At 44.0% G+C, this 18,568-nt stretch overlaps 1 protein-coding gene and 2 long non-coding RNA genes across 3 annotated transcripts in view; 2 read left to right on the forward strand and 1 right to left on the reverse strand.

Moving 5' to 3' along the window:
- LOC309658258 overlaps positions 1 to 18,568 on the forward strand; it is a 215,668-nt gene that overhangs the window by 79,252 nt on the left and 117,848 nt on the right. The window lies entirely within an intron of this gene.
- The window catches only part of BNIP1 (BCL2 interacting protein 1), a gene marked incomplete at its 5' end in the record, with an annotated part of 19,123 nt that continues 555 nt past the window's right edge, over positions 1 to 18,568 (reverse strand). The window contains 5 exons of the mRNA XM_082456540.1: positions 1 to 629; positions 7,217 to 7,335; positions 8,145 to 8,246; positions 11,743 to 11,834; positions 15,943 to 16,035. Of these exons, the coding sequence (XP_082312666.1) occupies positions 433 to 629; positions 7,217 to 7,335; positions 8,145 to 8,246; positions 11,743 to 11,834; positions 15,943 to 16,035 (603 nt within the window). The 3' untranslated portion in view covers positions 1 to 432. The remainder of the gene's footprint in view (positions 630 to 7,216; positions 7,336 to 8,144; positions 8,247 to 11,742; positions 11,835 to 15,942; positions 16,036 to 18,568) is intronic.
- Positions 16,186 to 18,568, forward strand: part of LOC309658250 — a 9,711-nt gene continuing 7,328 nt past the window's right edge. The window contains exon 1 of the long non-coding RNA XR_014262139.1: positions 16,186 to 18,487. This is a non-coding gene — a long non-coding RNA (uncharacterized lncRNA). The remainder of the gene's footprint in view (positions 18,488 to 18,568) is intronic.

Genomic DNA, 18,568 nt, shown 5'->3' on the forward strand with positions numbered 1-18,568 from the left:
TAATTTAGTCAACTTTATTCAAGGAATGGACGTGAGTTTCCATCCTCCTCTTTCTCCCCCTTTTCTCTTCCCTCCTCCAGATCTGGCATTAAGGCTGCAGCGGGGGAGGGGTACCCAAGAGGGACATCAAATCCTGGAGGCCAGCCTGAGTGCCCCAAGTGGCAGCCACCACAGTGTGCGACAGCTCTTGGAGTCCCTGTGTCTCTGCAGGTGTCCCGATGACAGGCCTCCCTCCCCTTGCTCTGTTCGCCCCTTACACGCCAGCCACCTGCAGAAGCTCCGGAAGGCGGGGCTGTGTCTCCATCCGACCTGCTGAGTGACTGGAGCAGACTGGGGGGCGTGGATCAGTCTGGCGGCCGGGGCCAGAGCTCAGGAGCGTGGCTGGATCCTGACATTGGAACTCAAAGGGCAAAAGCTGGCAGCTCTCAGGTCTTACAAAAATGGAAAGAGTCGCTTTTTCACAATATAGAGAACCGTAGCAAGAAAGAGGGCGAGCGCAAGGAAAATGAGAAGCTTGTCAGTCAGCTCTCGGCGATTATATTTTGTGATGAGCTTCCGTCCCAACTGGATGGTCCCCGACATGGACTTGAATTCTTCATTTGCATCCAGGATAGTCCGTGAAGAATTAACTGAAACAAAAGAGGGAGGGAGCCTGACTAAGAAACTGTACAACACCGAATCCAAAGACTCTGCTCTGCCAGCTGGGTTCCCCGTAATTAACACTGTGCTCGGAAGCAAGTTCCTCTGAGCCAGGGCAAAGGATGTGAACAGAGGCAATGCAGAGGAGCACAGAACAAGGACAGGGCAAGGAGAGGCAGTTCCCTGGGTCCCTTCCAGCTCAGGGAAGGATAAGGTTTGTTTACATACACTGTCACAGGGCCATAACTAGGAGTCCTCCCAACATGGACATCACCAGGGAAAAGGGCAGAGGATGGCTCCTTTCCTCACCACCAACCTCCGCTTTCTGGAGGCAGGCGCTGCTGAGAAGAACCCCCGGCTGCAAAACTAACACAGGTGACCGTGGACAGGCACTGTGAGGTCTCTGTGGGGGCAGGGCTGGGGGGCAGGACTTGCCGCCTGTGAGGTGCACCCGCTGGGGCGTCTGGTGGTCAGATCTGCTCTTTGTAGGATTGTGAAGGGGCAAGGATGTCCTGGGCCCTGCCACATGCCCTCACACGCGCCAGTCCTGCAGTCCTGGGACACTGGCTGTAGCTTTAAACACATGACACCTGTGCTCCAGCCCGTGTGTGAAACCTAAAAGGAGGCACGTGTCCCTTAAGGCTCGTTGTGCCCACATGTCAAATTAACTGGAGTGTGGGTTTCTGGACCTGACACTTGAGGAGGAAGGTTTCCCTGGCAAGATTCCTCTACAAAGCATAACAGGGCATCATCAGAACATCCACAGAATGAAACATGTTGTCAGGTGAGAAGGTGAGGCGTGAAGGACATGTGAAATGTTTCCATTTATGTAAGAAAGAAGGGGATAGGTAACATTTAATTTCCTTGTGCTCTGCGTGCTGGAGGGTCTCAGAAGGCTATGAAAGAGACTGGTAACAGTGCGCACCTCTGGCACCAGACCTGGAGGTCACGGGCAGGGGGAGGTCAGAAGGGAGAGCAGTCTTTCTGTTTCCCTCCTGTACTGTCCAGGGCTGTGCAGCCTGGAATGACGGCCACTAGACACATGTGACACCTGAGTGTGTAAAATGTGTCCAATCCAAACTGCCATGTGTCTGTGGGTAAAATACCCACACGATTTCAGAGCTCTAGTGTGGAAAAAAAAAAAAGGAATGTCAAATATCTCAATAATTTTCACTATGAATTATATATTGAAATGGTTAAATATATGATTACAATTAATTTCATATGTTTGTTTTTACTTTTTTTAATGTGTCTAATGAAAAATTTTAAGTGAATGTATGTGGCTCCCATTATGTTTCCATGGGACGGTGCTGTCCTGGAGGTTTTTTTCCTTAACCATGTAATTTATATTACCTTTTCACAAAATTACAAGTTAATTAACAAATAAAAGAAATTACCAGAGGAAACAGAGTAGCGTTTTGAAAAACACAGGTTAGAGAAGAGCTAAAACCGATCCTTCTCAAACTCTTCCAAAAAATTGCAGAGGGAGAAACACTCCCAAATTCATTCTACGAAGCCACCATCACCCTGATACCAAAACCAGACAAAGATACTACAAAAAAAGGATATTACAGACCAATATCACTGATGAATATAGACGTAAAAATCCTCAACAAAATACTAGCAAACAGAATCCAACAGCACATTAAAAGGATGATACACCATGGTCAAGTGGGATTTATCCCAGGGATGCAAGGATTCTTCAATATACGCAAATCAATCAATGTGATACACCTCATTAACAAATTAAGGAATAAAAACCATATGATCATCTCAATAGATGCAGAAAAAGCTTTTGACAAAATTCAACACCCATTTACGATAAAAACTCTCCAGAAAATGGGCACAGAGGGAACCTACCTCAACATAATAAAGGCCATATATGACAAATCCACAGCAAGCATCATACTCAGTGGTAAAAAACTGAAAGCATTTCCTCTAAGATCAGGAACAAGACAAGGATGTCCACTCTCGCCACTCTTATTCAACATAGTTTTGGAAGTCCTAGCCACAGCAATCAGAGAAGAAAAAGAAATAAAAGGAATCCAAATCGGAAAAGAAGAAGTAAAACTGTCACTGTTTGCCGATGACATGATACTATACATAGAAAATCCTAAAGATGCCACCAGAAAACTACTAGAATTAATCAATGACTTTGGTAAGGTTCCAGGATACAAAATTAATGCACAGAAATCTCTGGCATTCCTATACAACAACAACGAAAAATCAGAAAGAGAAATTAAGGAAACACTCGCATTTACCATTGCAACAAAAAGAATAGAATACCTAGGAATAAACCTGCCTAAGGAGGCGAAAGACTTGTACTCAGAAAACTATAAAACACTTATGAAAGAAATCAAAGATGACATAAACAGATGGAGAAATATACCATGTTCTTGGATTGGAAGAATCAATATTCTGAAAATGACTATACTACCCAAAGCAATCTACAAATTCAATGCAATCCCTATCAAACTACCAATGACATTCTTCACAGAATTAGAACAAAAAATTTTACAATTTGTATGGAAACATAAAAGACCCCCGAAGAGCCAAAGCAATCTTGAGAAAGAAAAACGGAGTTGGAGGAATCAGGCTCCCTGACTTCAAACTAAACCACAAAGCTACAGTAATCAAGACAGTATGGTACTGGTACAAAAACAGAAATATAGATCAATGGTACAGGATAGAATGCCCAGAGATAAACCCACACACATATGGGCACGTAATTTAGGACAAAGGAGGCAAGAACGTACAATGGAGAAAAGACAGCCTCTTCAATTAAGTGGCGCTGGGGAAACTGGACAGCTACATGTAAAAGAATGAAATTAGAACACTACTTAACACCATACACAAAAATAAACTCCAAATTGATTAAAGATTTAAATGTAAGACCAGACACTATAAAGCTCTTAGAGAAAAACACAGGAAAAACACTCTTTGACATAAACCACAGCAAGATCTTTTTTGACCCACCTCTTAGAGTAACGGAAATAAAAACAAAGATAAACAAATGGGACTTAATTAAACTTCAAAGCTTTCACACAGTAAAGGAAACCATAAACAAGACAAAAAGACAACATTCAGAATGGGAGAAAATATTTGCAAATGAAACAACAGACAAAGGATTTATGGCCAAAATATACAAACAGCTCATGGGACTCAATATCAAAAAAACAAACAATCCAGTTAAAAAATGGGCGGAATAGGACTACCCTGGTGGCACAGTGGTTAAGAATCCGCCTGCCAATGCAGGGGACACGGGTTCGAGTCCTGGTCTGGGAAGATCCCACATGCCGTGGAGCAACTAAGCCCGTGCACCACAGCTGAGCCCGTGCACCTAGAGCCCATGCTCCGCAACAAGAGAAGCCACCGCAGTGAGAAGCCCACACACCACAACAAAGAGTAGCCCTCGCTTGCTGCAAATAGAGAAAGCCCACGTGCAGCAACAAAGACCCAACGCAGCCAAAAAAACATAAATAAATAAATAAATAAAAATTAAAAAAAAAAAAATGGGCGGAAGACCTAGACATTTCACCAAGGAAGACATACAGATGGCCAAGAAGCACATGAAAAGATCCTCAACATCACTAATTATTAGAGAAATGCAACTCAAAACTACAATGAGGTATCACCTCACACCGGTCAGAATGGCCATTATAAAAAAATCTAGAAACAATAAATGCTGGAAAGGGGGTGGTGAAAAGGGAACCCTCCTGCACTGTTGGTGGGAATGTAAATTGATACAACCACTATGGAGAACAGTATGGAGGTTCCTTCAAAAACTAAAAATAGAACTACCTTATGACCTAGCAATCCCACTACTGGGCATATACCCTGAGAAAACCATAATTCAGAAAGAGACATGTACCACAATGTTCATTGCAGCACTATTTACAAGAGCCAGGATGTGGAACCAGCCTAAATGTCCATCGACAAATGAATGGATAAAGAAGATGTGGCACATATATACAATGGAATATTACTCAGCCATAAAAAGAAATGAAATTGAGTTATTTGTAGTGAGGTGGATGGACCTAGAGTCTGTCATACAGAGTGAAGTCAGAAAGAGAAAAACAAATACCGTATGCTAACGCATATATATGGAATCAAAAAAAAAAACTGGTACTGATGAACCTAGTTGCAGGGCAGGAATAAAGAGGTAGACATAGAGAATGGACTTGAGGACATGGGGTGGGAGGGGGAAGCTGGGGTGAAATGAGAGTAGCATCGACATATATACACTACCGAATGTAAAATAGTTGGCTGGTGGGAAGCGGCCGCATGGCACAGGGAGGTCAGCTCAGTGCTTTGTGACCACCTACAGGGGTGGGATAGGGAGGGTGGGAGGGAGGCTCAAGAGGGAGGGGATATGAGGACATGTGTATGCATATGGCTGATTCGCTTTGTTGTGCAACAGAAACTAACACAGTATTGTGAAGCAATTATACTCCAATAAAGATCTATTTAAAAAAAAACAGAGAAGGGGTAAAAACAAACACTCATGTAACAAAAATCCCTCTCAGCCCTCTTTCTCCATGGCTGCTGCCATTTTGAAAACCTAAGTAAGAACCTGTTAAGTAAAAACCTAATAGGCCTTTCTTTTTTAAACTTTCTTCACAGAGAATTTTAACCATCACAAAAGTAGATAGAATAGTATCATGAAGTGCCATGTGGCATCACCCATACACATGAACCACCAACTCCCTGGCAGTCCTGTCCCCTCACGACCCCCATTCAATGCCCCCCACCTACAATTTTGCAGCAAATACCAGACATCATATCCTTAATGGGCTTTTTAAAAAAAATTGTGGTCCTAAAAGACTTCTGAATTTGTGAGTCATAAAGAAAGGATTGAGAACTGCATTCTTTGACTTTCCTGGTGGCGTAGTGGTTAGGAATCCTCCTGCCAATGCAGGGGACACGGGTTCGAGCCCTGGTCCGGGAAGATCCCACATGCTGTGGAGCAACTAAGCCCGTGCGCCACAACTAGTGAGCCTGCACTCTAGAGTCCGTGCTCCGGAACAAAGAGAAGCCACCACAACGAGAAGCCTGCGTACCGCAACGAAGAGTAGCCCCTGCTCGCTGCAACTAGAGAAAGCCTGGTGCATCAACGAAGACCCAACACAGCCAAAAATAAATAAGTAAAAACAAACAAACAAAAAAAACTGCATTCTTCTTTCTTCAATGGCTATCTCTCCTACAAAATGTACCCCAAGAACGACCCTCAACACCCCAGAAACCATCAGGATCTGTGCACCCTTCTCACCACTTAAATATATGGTCTGTTTCTGGTATACGTGCTGGGTGTGGGTGTCCTGTCACCCGCACCAGAGGCAGAAAAGCCCTCGATTCCAAGGCCAGGCCAGCTCCTCCCTCTCACGTTCTCCAAGGCCTCTCCCCAGGCTCAGGCCATGACCCCGGTGCACACTCAGAGGAGGTGACCAGCTGGTTCTGAGCCTAAATGCCCAGAAAATTTTCAAACACAGGGAGTGACCTTGGGGACAAGCTGCTTGCTTTCCTTTTGCTTCTGCCTGTTTTGATAGTACACTGAAAAAAAAAAGAGTGGTTCAAAATTACAGATAATTTTTAGGGGTGATAATGGTATTGTGGTTTTGTTTTGTTTGTTTTTTGTTTCAAGAGTCTCTTATCTTTTAGAGATACATACTGAAATATTTATATTGGTGATGTCTGAGATTTGCTTCAAAGTAATCCAGATGAGAGCATAGTGAGGACAGAGTTGAAACAAGATTGGCCAGGAGTTGACAACTGCTGGAGCTGGGTGATGGGTTCCTGGGACTCATGTACCAGGCTCTCTACTTTTGTCTCTGTGTAAAATCTTCCAAAAGTATTTCAAAGAGTAAACTCTCTTCCTGTTTTCCTACACGGAGGATCCTGGGCAGGGCAGATTCTCTTCTGTGTTATAAGGGAGACATCATGGAAAAGCTGTTGGGGAGACCCAGATGGTCTCCGGAAGCTTCTTCTGTGGCCTCTGACTGCAATTTTTAAAAGGAGCTCACAGGCCTTCCCTGGCGGTCCAGTGATTAGGACTCCATGCTTCCACTGCATGGGGCACGGGTTCGATCCTTGGTCGGGGAATTAGGATCCCGCATGTCACATGGTGCAGCCCAAAAATAAAGAAATAAAAGGCGGTCACAGTAAAAATAACATTGGGGAGTACAACTGTAAGCTGATGAAATCCTAGCAGACTAGCTGGCAGCCAATAACTGATCATCTCTCTGCCTGGCCAGGGGGGTCCCCAGAGCCCTAGATGAGAAACAGACTCCCAGGCCCCTCCTCCAGCCTTTCTGGCACCCACTCTCCAAGAGAGCCCCTGGGAGTGCTTCTGCACATTTTGATGGGGGTGTGTGGATCTTGTAGTACAACTATAAAAACCGAAAAGGGAAATGAGAGCAGCGTATCCCATTCTGGGTAAGAGCAGGCTGTCGAAGAAGTGAGAAGCCACACAGATCAGTAAGCTTGGGGGCGGATGGGGGCAGAGGTGGAGGAGCCCGGGGGCAAGGGCTCTGGAGCCCGTATCTCTGGGAGCAGCTTCCCACTGCAGGCCCGGCTTTACCCAGCGTCTGCATGGCTTCCTCGCTCTGCTGGACCTGCTGGGACATCATCCTGCTGATCCCCATGAGGCTCTCTGTGATGGCACTGGACGTCTGGGCCAGGCTCTCTTTGGCGGTTTTCCTAGAAGTCCAGAGTGGGAGGAGGAATGTCAACAAAAGCCCGGCTGCAGGAAAGCCCCAGATTCAAATGAGATCCCATTTTTTAATCTATCGAATTAGTACATATGTTTAAATGATCATAGTCAGTGGTGACAAAGGCGTGCTAAGAGCATGCTCTTAAAGACAGCTGATAGGAACGTAAACTGGTGCTACCTTCTGAAAGCCATCTGGCGATATGTATTAGGAGCCTTAGAAATGTTCACGCCTTTGAACCAATAATCTCATCTGGGAATCTCTCCAAAGGAAACATCCAGAATGTGGACAAAGCCTTATGTACTGACATGTGCCCTGGTGTGTTATTTATAACACTGACAAACTAGAAATATAAACACACACAAACAGGGGATTAGTTAATATAAGGGAATACTATATACTATTAACATTTTGTTTAAAGAGCTTTTTAAAAAACATGTAAGTCTTTGTGCAATGATACTAAGTGAAGAAGAGTAGGAGACTAAATTTTATGTACGGTATAATATTGACTTCATAAAAAATATGGAAGAAAAAATAATGAGAGGAGGCAATATATCAAAACGTTTGTAAGTAGTACAATTATGACTTACTTTCAGCTTGTTATTCATATTTTTCTTTATATTACTAATTTACTACAAATAAGAATATATTTCTTTCATACTTAAAAAAATATTACTTATAAAATTAAATACTAATTTTATACTGAAAACAAGAGGGGGTTCCCCACAGTGGGTTTTGCACCTTGCCGATTGCTCTTTATTCTGTCACCAGAGCCCAGAAAGACAAAAAGACAGATACCTTTGCCTGAAGAGGTCTCCTCCCTGGAGAAGTTCTGCTTTCTCTAGGTTGTCGATAGCAATTTTGCAAGTGAGATTTGCCTTCCTCCATGAGGTCTGATTGCTGGAATCAGAAGGGTCATGTGTGAGTTTCTGTTGATGCCACCAGGCTGTCAGTTCAAGTCACAGCAGGTCTTCCTTCCAGCCAGGGAGTGATGGGAAGGCCACCCGAGTTTGGCCCAGGGTCCATCCCCACCTCCCACCACTTCCTCCTCTTGGATGCCCCAGCAACTGCTCCAGCTCAGGCTCCAACACCTCTTGTCTGGATCCTGGAGGCTGTCTCTGGGTTGTTTTCCTGCCGCCCATTAACTGTCCCTCTCCCCCCAGGACAGCCACAGGGAGCAACCTGGCCATAGCATGCCTCTGTTTACAGCCCACAATGGCTCCAGACTTCAGGGTAACATCCAGACTTCCCAGCGGGGCACACGAGGCCCCGTTCAAGGTTATCTCTTACACATTACTGCCTTGCCTTGTGTGCGGCTTGGTTCTGTTCCTCGAGAACCATGCCTCGCTCATCTTTGTATCACCAGTACCCAGAACAACGGTTATCGGCCCATTAGCCGATAGGAATAGAATAATAGGAAGTAGAAAAATCATTACAAGACAGTCTTCTTCAGTATTTCTTCAAGATTTGCTGTTCTTTACAAACCACAGACCAATCATGGACAACACAAACACACTGTATTAGAAGAGTCCAGTCTGACATGATTTAGTTACATTTTTACCTCATCTCCTTGTAAGAAACAACTCAAATTTGGTGAACAGTTCCCTGGAGTTCGAGTGGGGTCTTTTTTTAAAAAAATATTTTATTGAAGTTGATATATAATGTTGATATAGTTGATATATAATGTGTTAATTTCTGCTGAATAGCAAAGTGACTCAGTTATACGTATATATATATATATTTTTTCATATTCTTTTCCATTATGGTTTATCACAGGATATTGAATATGGTTCCCTGTGCTATACAGTAGGACCCTGTTGTTTATCCATCTTATATATACTAGTTTGCATCTACTAATCCCAAAGTCCCAGTCCTTCCCTCCCCCACTCCCCCTTGGCAACCACAAGTCTGTTCTCTCTGTCTGTGAGTCTGTCTATCTGTTTCATAGATACGTTCATTTGTGTCGTATTTTAGATTCCACTTATAAGTGATATCATATGGTATTTGTCCTTCTCTTTCTGACTTACTTTGCTTAGTACGATAATCTCTAGGTTTGTGGCAAATGGCATTATTTTGTTCTTTTTTATGGCTGAGTAATATTCCATTGTATATATGTACCACATCTTCTTTATCCATTCATCTATCAATGGACATTTAGGTTGTTTCCATGTCTTGGCTACTGTGAATAGTGCTGCTATTTACATCAACATAGGGGTGCATGTATCTTTTCGAATTATAGTTTTGTCTGGGTACATGCCCAGAAGTGGGATTGCTGGATCATATGGTAAGTCTATTTTTAGTTTTCTGAGGAACCTCCATACTGTTTTCCATAGTGGCTGCACCAATTTACATTAGAGTGAGGCCTTTGTTTGATGGACTATAAAAAAGTTAACTGGGCTCCTTGGAGAATCAAACTCATGCATTAGAACTCTTATGCAGCTGGCTCAAATCAACTGTGCTAACCCCCGGAATATTTAAAGAGGCAAATGAGAGTACACAAACTGATAGGGTGGTTTTGAATAGCACCTCTATGTTGAAAGTGTTCAAATGAGCTCTCTGATGCCTGACCAGCATCTGCTATGCCGTCTCACACCTGATATTTTAAAAGAATCAATTACATTTTCAACTGTTTACAAAGGAGTTCTGCTGGGCCCTGCAATGCAGAGAAGAATGAACAATAGTGCTTGCCCTCAGGGACTCACATTTACTGGGGAGAAAGACAAGCAAAAATATTTACTGTATAGTGTGACAAGCACGATAACCCAGGTAAGCACAAGTACTGTTTCAACACAAAATCGCCAAAGTATTAATTTACTGCTTTCTCTCCTCTACCCTGGAATTCCACATCCTGAATGGTCACTCGCAACTTTAAACCCATGCTGAGGTGATTTTGCTGGTGTTAACTTGCTAGATTTTACACAAGGGGTCTTCTTTACTCAGTGTTTATAATCTGAGTCCCCATGGTGGCCTAGGGAAAGGAAAGCCATCATGACACAAAGTCTCACTGGTCCCCACTCACACATCCCTCCCCCCTCACAGGAGCCTCTACCATGCCCATGTATTTGTCAGTCCCTATCCTCCTGACGGCTGGGCGTTATAAACAGAGCTGCTGTCAGCAAGGATGATGCTGGAGAATTACTCAAATCAGAAGCAAAGCCATAGACAAATACAGATGTGACAGAGTTAGTCCAATTAACAAGGATGAAGAGAAAACCTACAAGGATGGTGACACTGATAGGGACTTCAAAAGAGAAGGATCTGGCTACCAGGTGCTTGGAAAAGTTGATGGGGCCCTCAAATATTTTTGCAATAACAACCTTCTTTTTGATTGTGGTGCAAACATCAAATGTGAAGGGTCAGGTAGTTTCATGCTATCAGACAATTTTGTTGGATAAGTCCCCCAATTTCAATACCAAGAAATAGCACATACCTTCAGTTATATAATCAAGGATTAGCATATAGCTGCAATGAAAACCTCAATTTTATTTAACATAAGCTTATTTACATATTTTTGTTTCATTTTTTAAGATAAAGTCCCATTCAAAACTTTCTACAGGGCTTCCCTGGTGGCGCAGTGGTTGAGAGTCTGCCTGCCAATGCGGGGGACACGGGTTCGAGCCCTGGTCTGGGAGGATCCCACATGCCACGGAGCAACTGGGCCCGTGAGCCACAACTACTGAGCCTGCGCGTCTGGAGTCTGTGCTCTGCAACAAGAGAGGCCGTGACAGTGAGAGGCCCGTGCACCACGATGAAGAGTGGCCCCCGCTCGCCGCAACTAGAGAAAGCCCTCGCACAGAAACAAAGACCCAAAACACAGCCAAAAATAAATAAATAAATTAATTAATTTAAAAAAAAAACAAAAAACTTTCTGCATTTTGGTCTGTCTTCTTAAGATATCAATTCTCTTCAGATTAAAAAGAACCTTGTATTACTGGGACTTCCCTGGTGGTCCAGTGGTTAAGACTCCCTGCTCCCAATGCAGGGGACCCAGGCTCATTCCCCTGGTCAGGGAACTAGAGCCCACATGCTGCAACTAAAGATCCTGCACGCACCAACGAAGATCCCGCGTGCTGCAACTAAGACCCGGTGCAGCCAAATAAATAAATATTAAAAAAAAAAAAAAAAACGGACCTTGTATTACAAAAGCAACCATTTTTTGGCTTTTTAAAAAATATAAAATACAATATAATGTTAAATACGCTTTTGTAAACTATGCACAGTCTCACTTACCCAGCAGCCCCTGCTTGCCCCCCAGCTTTGAGAATTACATCCGGTCTGTGTATAAATGGCACAACTGAGTCATTAAGCTAGGTTTATTAGGCAAACCCTGGCACAAGCCTCACAGGGAGCAAGCAACCCAGCCAAGGCCACTAGCAGGAGGCCAGGCCCTACCTACCTGAGCATCTGCTTTTTGTGATTCTCCACTTCCTGGAGCAGAACTTGCTTCTCTGATTCTTTGTCTTGCTCTTTAGCCGACTGCTCAAGCTCCTGTGGGGGGAACACCGCTCTAAATTAAAATGACTTTAAAAGCTAATACAAAACCGGAGAGCACTTCTATTTCTACCAGTTATGCAACAGCACTTGAAAACCCTCCTAGGGACTTCCCTGGTGGTCCAGTGGTTAAGAATCTGCCTTCCAATGCAGGGGATGCGGGTTTGATCCCTGGTTGGGGAACTAAGATCCCACGTGCCACAGGGCAACTAAGCCCACGTGCCACAACTAGAGAGCCCACGTGCTGCAACTACTGAGCCCACGTGCCGCAACTAGAGAGAAGCCCACATGCCTCAACTACTAAGCCCGCACCCTCTGGAGCCTGCGCACCGCAATGAAGGGCCCGCGTGCTGTAACGAGAGATCCCACATGCCACAACTAAGACCTGATGCAGCCAAATAAATAAATATTAGAAAAAAGAAAACCCTCCTAGAACGGAAGACTTAGGAATGCCAGTTCACATACAACAAACATCCTTTTACATAGATAGCTCAGTCTGCAGGAAAGTAAGGAGCATCCCCAGGACCACAAAACCAGAAGGGGACTAAGAGCCAGAGCGGTCTTCCTGTGAGGGATGTGAGGCTGCCCTGGAGCAGGAGATACACTTCTCTAATCTAGGGCATACCTGAAAAGAAAAGGAAAAAAATACGACTATATAGGCGCCTACTGATTCCACTCTGAAATATGACGGAAATACCACACTGCTGTTGCTACATGCTTACTCTCAATCTCTGTACATATTTCATTTTAGACTGGCTGCAAAGAGGGTTTTAAAGTCCATGTGGGGGGACTTCCCTGGTGGCGCAGTGGTTAAGACTCCACGCTCCCAATGCAGGGGGCCCAGGTTCGATCTCTGGCCAGGGAACTAGATCCCACACACGTGCCGCAACTAAGAGTTCACATGCCACAACTAAGGAGCCAGCGAGCAGCAACTAAGGAACCCACCTGCCACAACTAAGGAGCAGATGAGCTGCAACTAAGGAGTCCTCGAGCTGCAACTAAGGAGCCCACCTGCCACAACTAAGGAGCCCACCTGCTGCAACTAAGACCCAGCACAACCAAATAAATAAATAGTTATAAAAAAACAAAAAAAAATAAAGTCTATGTGGGGACAGAAAATGAAGCCTTGGCCATTTGAGGCCAGGAATTGGAACTGAGAACACCACAAAGCCAGGACCACAAAGGGATACACCCTCAGTGAAAAAGTGAACTAGGAAAATGTCTGTCACCCAGCACAGAGAAAATGTGGAAGCTTGTCCTTTTTTGCTGTGGGGTCTGGCTAGAGGGATACAAAATATCTTCCCTGAGAATATATAACCATGGAGCTACCCTCACACTGATCTAGGATTCAAATTCATACTCCCTGAGTGGCTTCAGAAACTCCACAAGGAGAAATGAACATAAAAGTGCTCCCAGACTTGTGATAATCCCAGGAGACCTGGCAAAAGCAAATGCAAAAACCTTTGAAGAGACTTGCCTTCAATTCAGGCCACACAAAAGTCCCACCAGGAAGGGCTTCTGAAGAGGAGTACTCAGAGCCCAAAATAACCAAACACCAGGACCCAACCGTCCACCACAGTGACGGACAGCAGACCTAACAACCAGCTGTCTGAGACCCCCAAGAACTTCAGATGATGGAACTATCAGACAGACTATAATTAAAGACATCAATATACCTTGAGTCTCATGTCATATTTTTTTAACTGAAGTATAGGTGATTTACAATATTGTGTTAGTTTCAGGTATATAGCAAAGTGATTCAGTTATATATATATATATTCCAATTCTTTTCCATTATAGGTTATTATAAGATTTGAATATAGTTCCCTGTGCTATACAGTAAATCCTTGTTGTTTATCTATTTTCTATATAGTGGTGTGTATCTGTTAATCCCAAACTCCTAATTTATCCCTCCACCACCCTTTCCCCTTTGTTAACCATAAGTTTGTTTTCTATGTCTGTGAGTTTATTTCTGTTTTTATAAATAAGTTCACTTGTATTATTCTTTAGATTCCACGTGTAAGTGATATCATATGATATTTGTCCTTCCCTGTCTGGTCATGTCATACTTTTGGCTTTCAAATTAAAACAAGTTCCAGTTTTAATCAAGCTATTGATGCAAAAACATAAACTATTAGCTCATTTATATACTAATTTATTTATTTATATGCTTGTTTATACACTAATAAATGTTTGGAGATGCAGATTAAAACTGGGATGGAGTCAATATTCACTGACCATGTGCAAAATTATTAGGGCCTTACTAGGTGCCAGGTGTACACTAGTGGTTGAAGAGCTGATGATCGGGAGGGAGGGACATAACAAATGTGTAAATGTACTGAGGTTATCTTACTTAGTGAAGGACATAAACGCTGGGTGGGCACACAGAAACTTAAACAGAAAGAACAAGGAAATACTTAAGGTGGTGAGTGTTGTTGGAGAGCTGAAGTCATATGAGTTGAAAAAAGGTCTTTTATGGAATAAATTTGCTTTAAAAAGCAAAAATCAGTCCAAATAAATGCCCTTTGACGGAGGACAGGCCAAAAATAAATTATGGCTATAAAAAAAGAATGAGGAAGCTTCCCAATACTGACATGGAAAGATTTCCAATACATATTAACTTTAAAAATGGTATTTTAGGGCTTCCCTGGTGGCGCAGTGGTTGGGAATCTGCCTGCTAATGCAGAGGTCACGGGTTCAAGCCCCGGTCTGGGAAGATCCCACATGCCGCGGAGCAATTGGGCCCGTGAGCCACAATTACTGAGCCTGCGCATCTGGAGCCTGAGTTCCGCAACAAGAGAAGCCGCGACAGTGAGAGGCCCGTGCACCGCGATGAAGAGTGGCCCCCACTTGCCACAACTAGAGAAAGCCGTCGCACAGAAATGAAGACCCAACACAGCCAAAAATAAATTAATTAATTAATTAATTTTTTTAAAAAATGGTATTTTAGTCTGCTACCTTTTAGATGAGAAATGGGAAAGAAATAAGAAAACATTTGTCTTTTTTAGTATCTGAGTAGAGAAACTATGGAAAGATACATAAGTAACATATAAGAGTGGTTACCTATTTGGAGGAGGGGAACAGAGAACAAATAAGGAGGCACACCTAAGATTTTCACTGCACTTTTTCCTGCCTGCCTATATTTACACACATATACGCATATATAAAAAACATGTGAAAGTAACAGCCTTTCTAAATTAAAAAATTAAAATGATTAAATCAGCACTAGAGATGGAGGTGGAAAGAGATCAGCCAGGTTCAGTGACATTGCTGATATCTTAAAGTGAACTCCTTTGACAAAAACTGCATATTGCCAAAATTGCCCTTGAAAATCCCTTAGGAAGCAGTGCACAGGACACAGACATACTGTTTTTCAGGGGCCAAACTGCCAGTTTTTCTATCATCTTTGGAACAGACTGTCTTCTTCTGGTAAGCAAAAACAGGGTTATTGGCTGGCATTTGGGGCCATGTCATAAAAAAAGCACAAGTCTTTAAATCCAAGAACCATATGCAGCGAGACCAGGTGCCCCAAGACCCGGACAGGAATGGCCAGATCCATGCCACCCATCTTACCCTCACTCAGGGCACAGCACAGAAACACCTATGCTATTCAGACTGCTACTTTTCTCACTCTATTGTTTTTGGAGACAGCACATATACCCTAGTCGAATTCAGGACTGTTACATATGCATCTGATGTGATTGGAGACTACAGAAATAGAGAGGAAGAGGCTGGGCAAAGTGACAGCACGAAAAAAAAAAACAGGGGACACTGGTAATGGATTGAGGTGGATGGGTTGGAGAGAGCGGTAGAGAAAAGAAAGTAATGCAAGTGACCTCAGAGTTTTCAAGTTGAAAAATTCCCAGGACAATGGTGTCCCTACTATCTACCTGTAACATAGCTGGTAGTGCTGTGCATTCAAAAGTCCCTCATTTTTACCTGGATAGCAGGTTAGTACAGTTACCTCCACTGTCTGAACGTTTACTACTCCCCTGTCCGAACATCCACTGAAGGACCTGGACAGCCCTCGAGCAGAGGTTAGTCCCAGTTCCGAGCCCCGTTCATCGTCACCCAGTTTCAGCACCCCAGCTCTGCAGACACTCACCTGTATTCTGTGCCGCAACTGTTGAAACTTCTCTTTCACTTTAGTATTCAGTTCGGTAAGTGCACTTAATGGTCCTGAACAATCTCCAATATCCTAGGAGACATTGAAGAGATGAAGAGGTCTTTCTCAAGACAATGAAATGAAATGACACCAGCTGTACAGTGAGAGAGTTGGCTTACAGCACAACTAAGTTTGGCCTACTGACTGTGATTCATCCTGATCTTTGCTGTTTACCTCTGCAACACAAGCAAAAACATTATAATTTACATTTTCTCATCCCTCTTTAGGTTAATTCTGAGCAAGCAACATAAAAGCATAGATAGAAACAAAATTGTCTTGACTTATTAGTTCTTGAAGTTTAACAAAACGCCACCCAGCCATTATGAAAGACTTAAAGCAGCTTATACATCTGACAAGAATAAACATCCGAAAGAGATACTATAACTTTAGATCTTTCCAACTTGAAAATCAGGATGCTAAATTCCTGGCATCATATGACAAGATTAACTTCTCGATCTAATTTTACAAACCATCTATTATAAATCACACTGTTTATAGACATGTTTGAAGGTAGATTTAGAATTTGTTTCTGGACATTCAAAATTACCGGGGCCAGGTTTTTTGTTTTTGTTTTTTTGGGTTTTTTGCAAAAGGGCGGAGCTGGTTTTATTCAACAGTCTCAATACAAAAATAACCAAAATGTGTGCAGCAGCGGAATTAGGAAGGACCCTGCCTGACTTCTGCAATAGTGGGCAGCCCCTTTTTCCCCACAGCCCTGCAGGGACAGTCAGCTAGCGCAGAGAGCCTCAGGGCAAGGTAGCTGGCAGAGCTCTGCATGGGGGCCTGGCCTTGGCTAGTACTGTCCACTCTGAGCACTTCCATCCTCCCTGTCATTGTAAACACCATGCTCAGATCAGGTCTCCCAATGCTGGGCATCAACCCTGCCCCACTGTTAGGTCCTCAACAGGACAAACTATCCTGGAAACTTCCTTCCATCCAGCCAGCCAGGAAGGTAGCAAATAAGAGGTGACGACTCGAGGAAGGATGGGCCACCCCAGCATGGTTGGGGGCACTGCCTTCCCCCAACACTCCTAGGTGGGCTGTCCCTGGGCTGACACAGTTCCCAAAGAGGCCACGGCGGCTCCCCAAGGCTGAAGGGAGTTGAGGCTGTGGTGGGCCCAGAGGGGAGCACTGGATTTCATTCCTAAGACCCTAGAGGCCCGGGGAGGGGAGGCCTGGGAGGCTCAGGCGTGCTCCATGGGGCCGGGGCCACCGGCATGGGAGTGGGCAGGGGCTGCAGCCTGCAGGGGGCCAGCACTGGACGCTGGGGACGCCGGCAGAGGGGATGAGAGGCCGTCAGCGGAGTCTGTGTTGAGGTCCAGCCTCCAGTAAGCTTCACACAGAGGCAGACCATTAGCTTTGCAAAGACTTGAGCTAGACGAGTAATACTCCTCCTCTAGCTCGTAGAGGTCTATGGAGACCTCATCCCAGGGCCAGGTTTTAAAGCAGGCCCTAGAGCCAGATTATGTGGATTCAAATTCTGGTTGTAGCAGTTTATTAGCTGTGTAACCTTGAAAGTTACTGAGTCCTCTGTGCCTCAGTTTCCTCATCACAACATACCCACTTCACAGACCAGGTACCTATGTAAAGGGTTTAGCAGAGGAGCTGGAACACAGTAAGAGTATGCTAAATCTAGCTATAATCAATTGTTCTCATCACGAGAATGCAAATGTTGGAAAGTGCAAAAGGGCGCTTAAGCAATTTAGATTATGTGAAAAGGCAATTTCATTTGTTCTGAATCTTAAATTTATTTTTCTAGAATTGGCCCAGATGTTTTGTAGTTTACACATGGGAAACGTGAAGTTCAAGAAGTTTAAATGTTTGCATCAAGTTGCCTCACTTGTTCTCTGGATTACTCGTTAAATCACAGTCCTTGCAACATATAATAAGCTATTAATTTGGTTTATTTTGCATCTGATTTCCGTGGGTAGCCTTACTTTCCTTCACCTTTTATGACAGCTAGTTGCAAACTGTAAGTCTACATCGAATGGTTAGTAACATTTGTTGGAAATGGAAACGATCTGCCTAAAAGGAAGGTTTTAAACTTTTGGTTTCTTTTTGCTAAACTCAAGGAACCATTTCTACATTCCTAACTCTCGCCTTGGCCAATTGGTTTACTGCAATACTACCTTCTACCCTTAATTGGCTTAAGGCAAAGGACCTCAATTACCCCATCTGTTAAACGAAAGAGTAGACTCTTAAGTCTTTTCTACAGACTGACTTTCCCTGTCCGGGTCCCAGTTTTGCCAGTATCTGCTTTCTGATCCAGGCAGACTCGATTTCCTCATTTACAACAATCTCAACTACGGTCCAGGTGACCTTCGTTTCACGTAACGAACGGTGCCTCCCATGCCAGGTGACCTTTGGTGCCACGGGGCATCGGACCCAGGGAGCTGGCCAGCAGGGGGCGAGGCTAATGGCTTCCAGGACGCTACCAAAGGATGGAGAGAACGGTATCAGAAGGCGGGGCCAAGCAGGATGACAGGTAAGCTTTGAGGCTGTCGGGGGGGCGAGGCGACGGCCAGAGGTGTGTAAGGGAGAAGCCACAAAGGGGAAGCCTGGTCGG

Source organism: Balaenoptera physalus, assembly GCF_965194825.1.
Source record: "Balaenoptera physalus genome assembly, chromosome: 3".
In the NCBI taxonomy this organism is placed as follows: domain Eukaryota; kingdom Metazoa; phylum Chordata; class Mammalia; order Artiodactyla; family Balaenopteridae; genus Balaenoptera; species Balaenoptera physalus.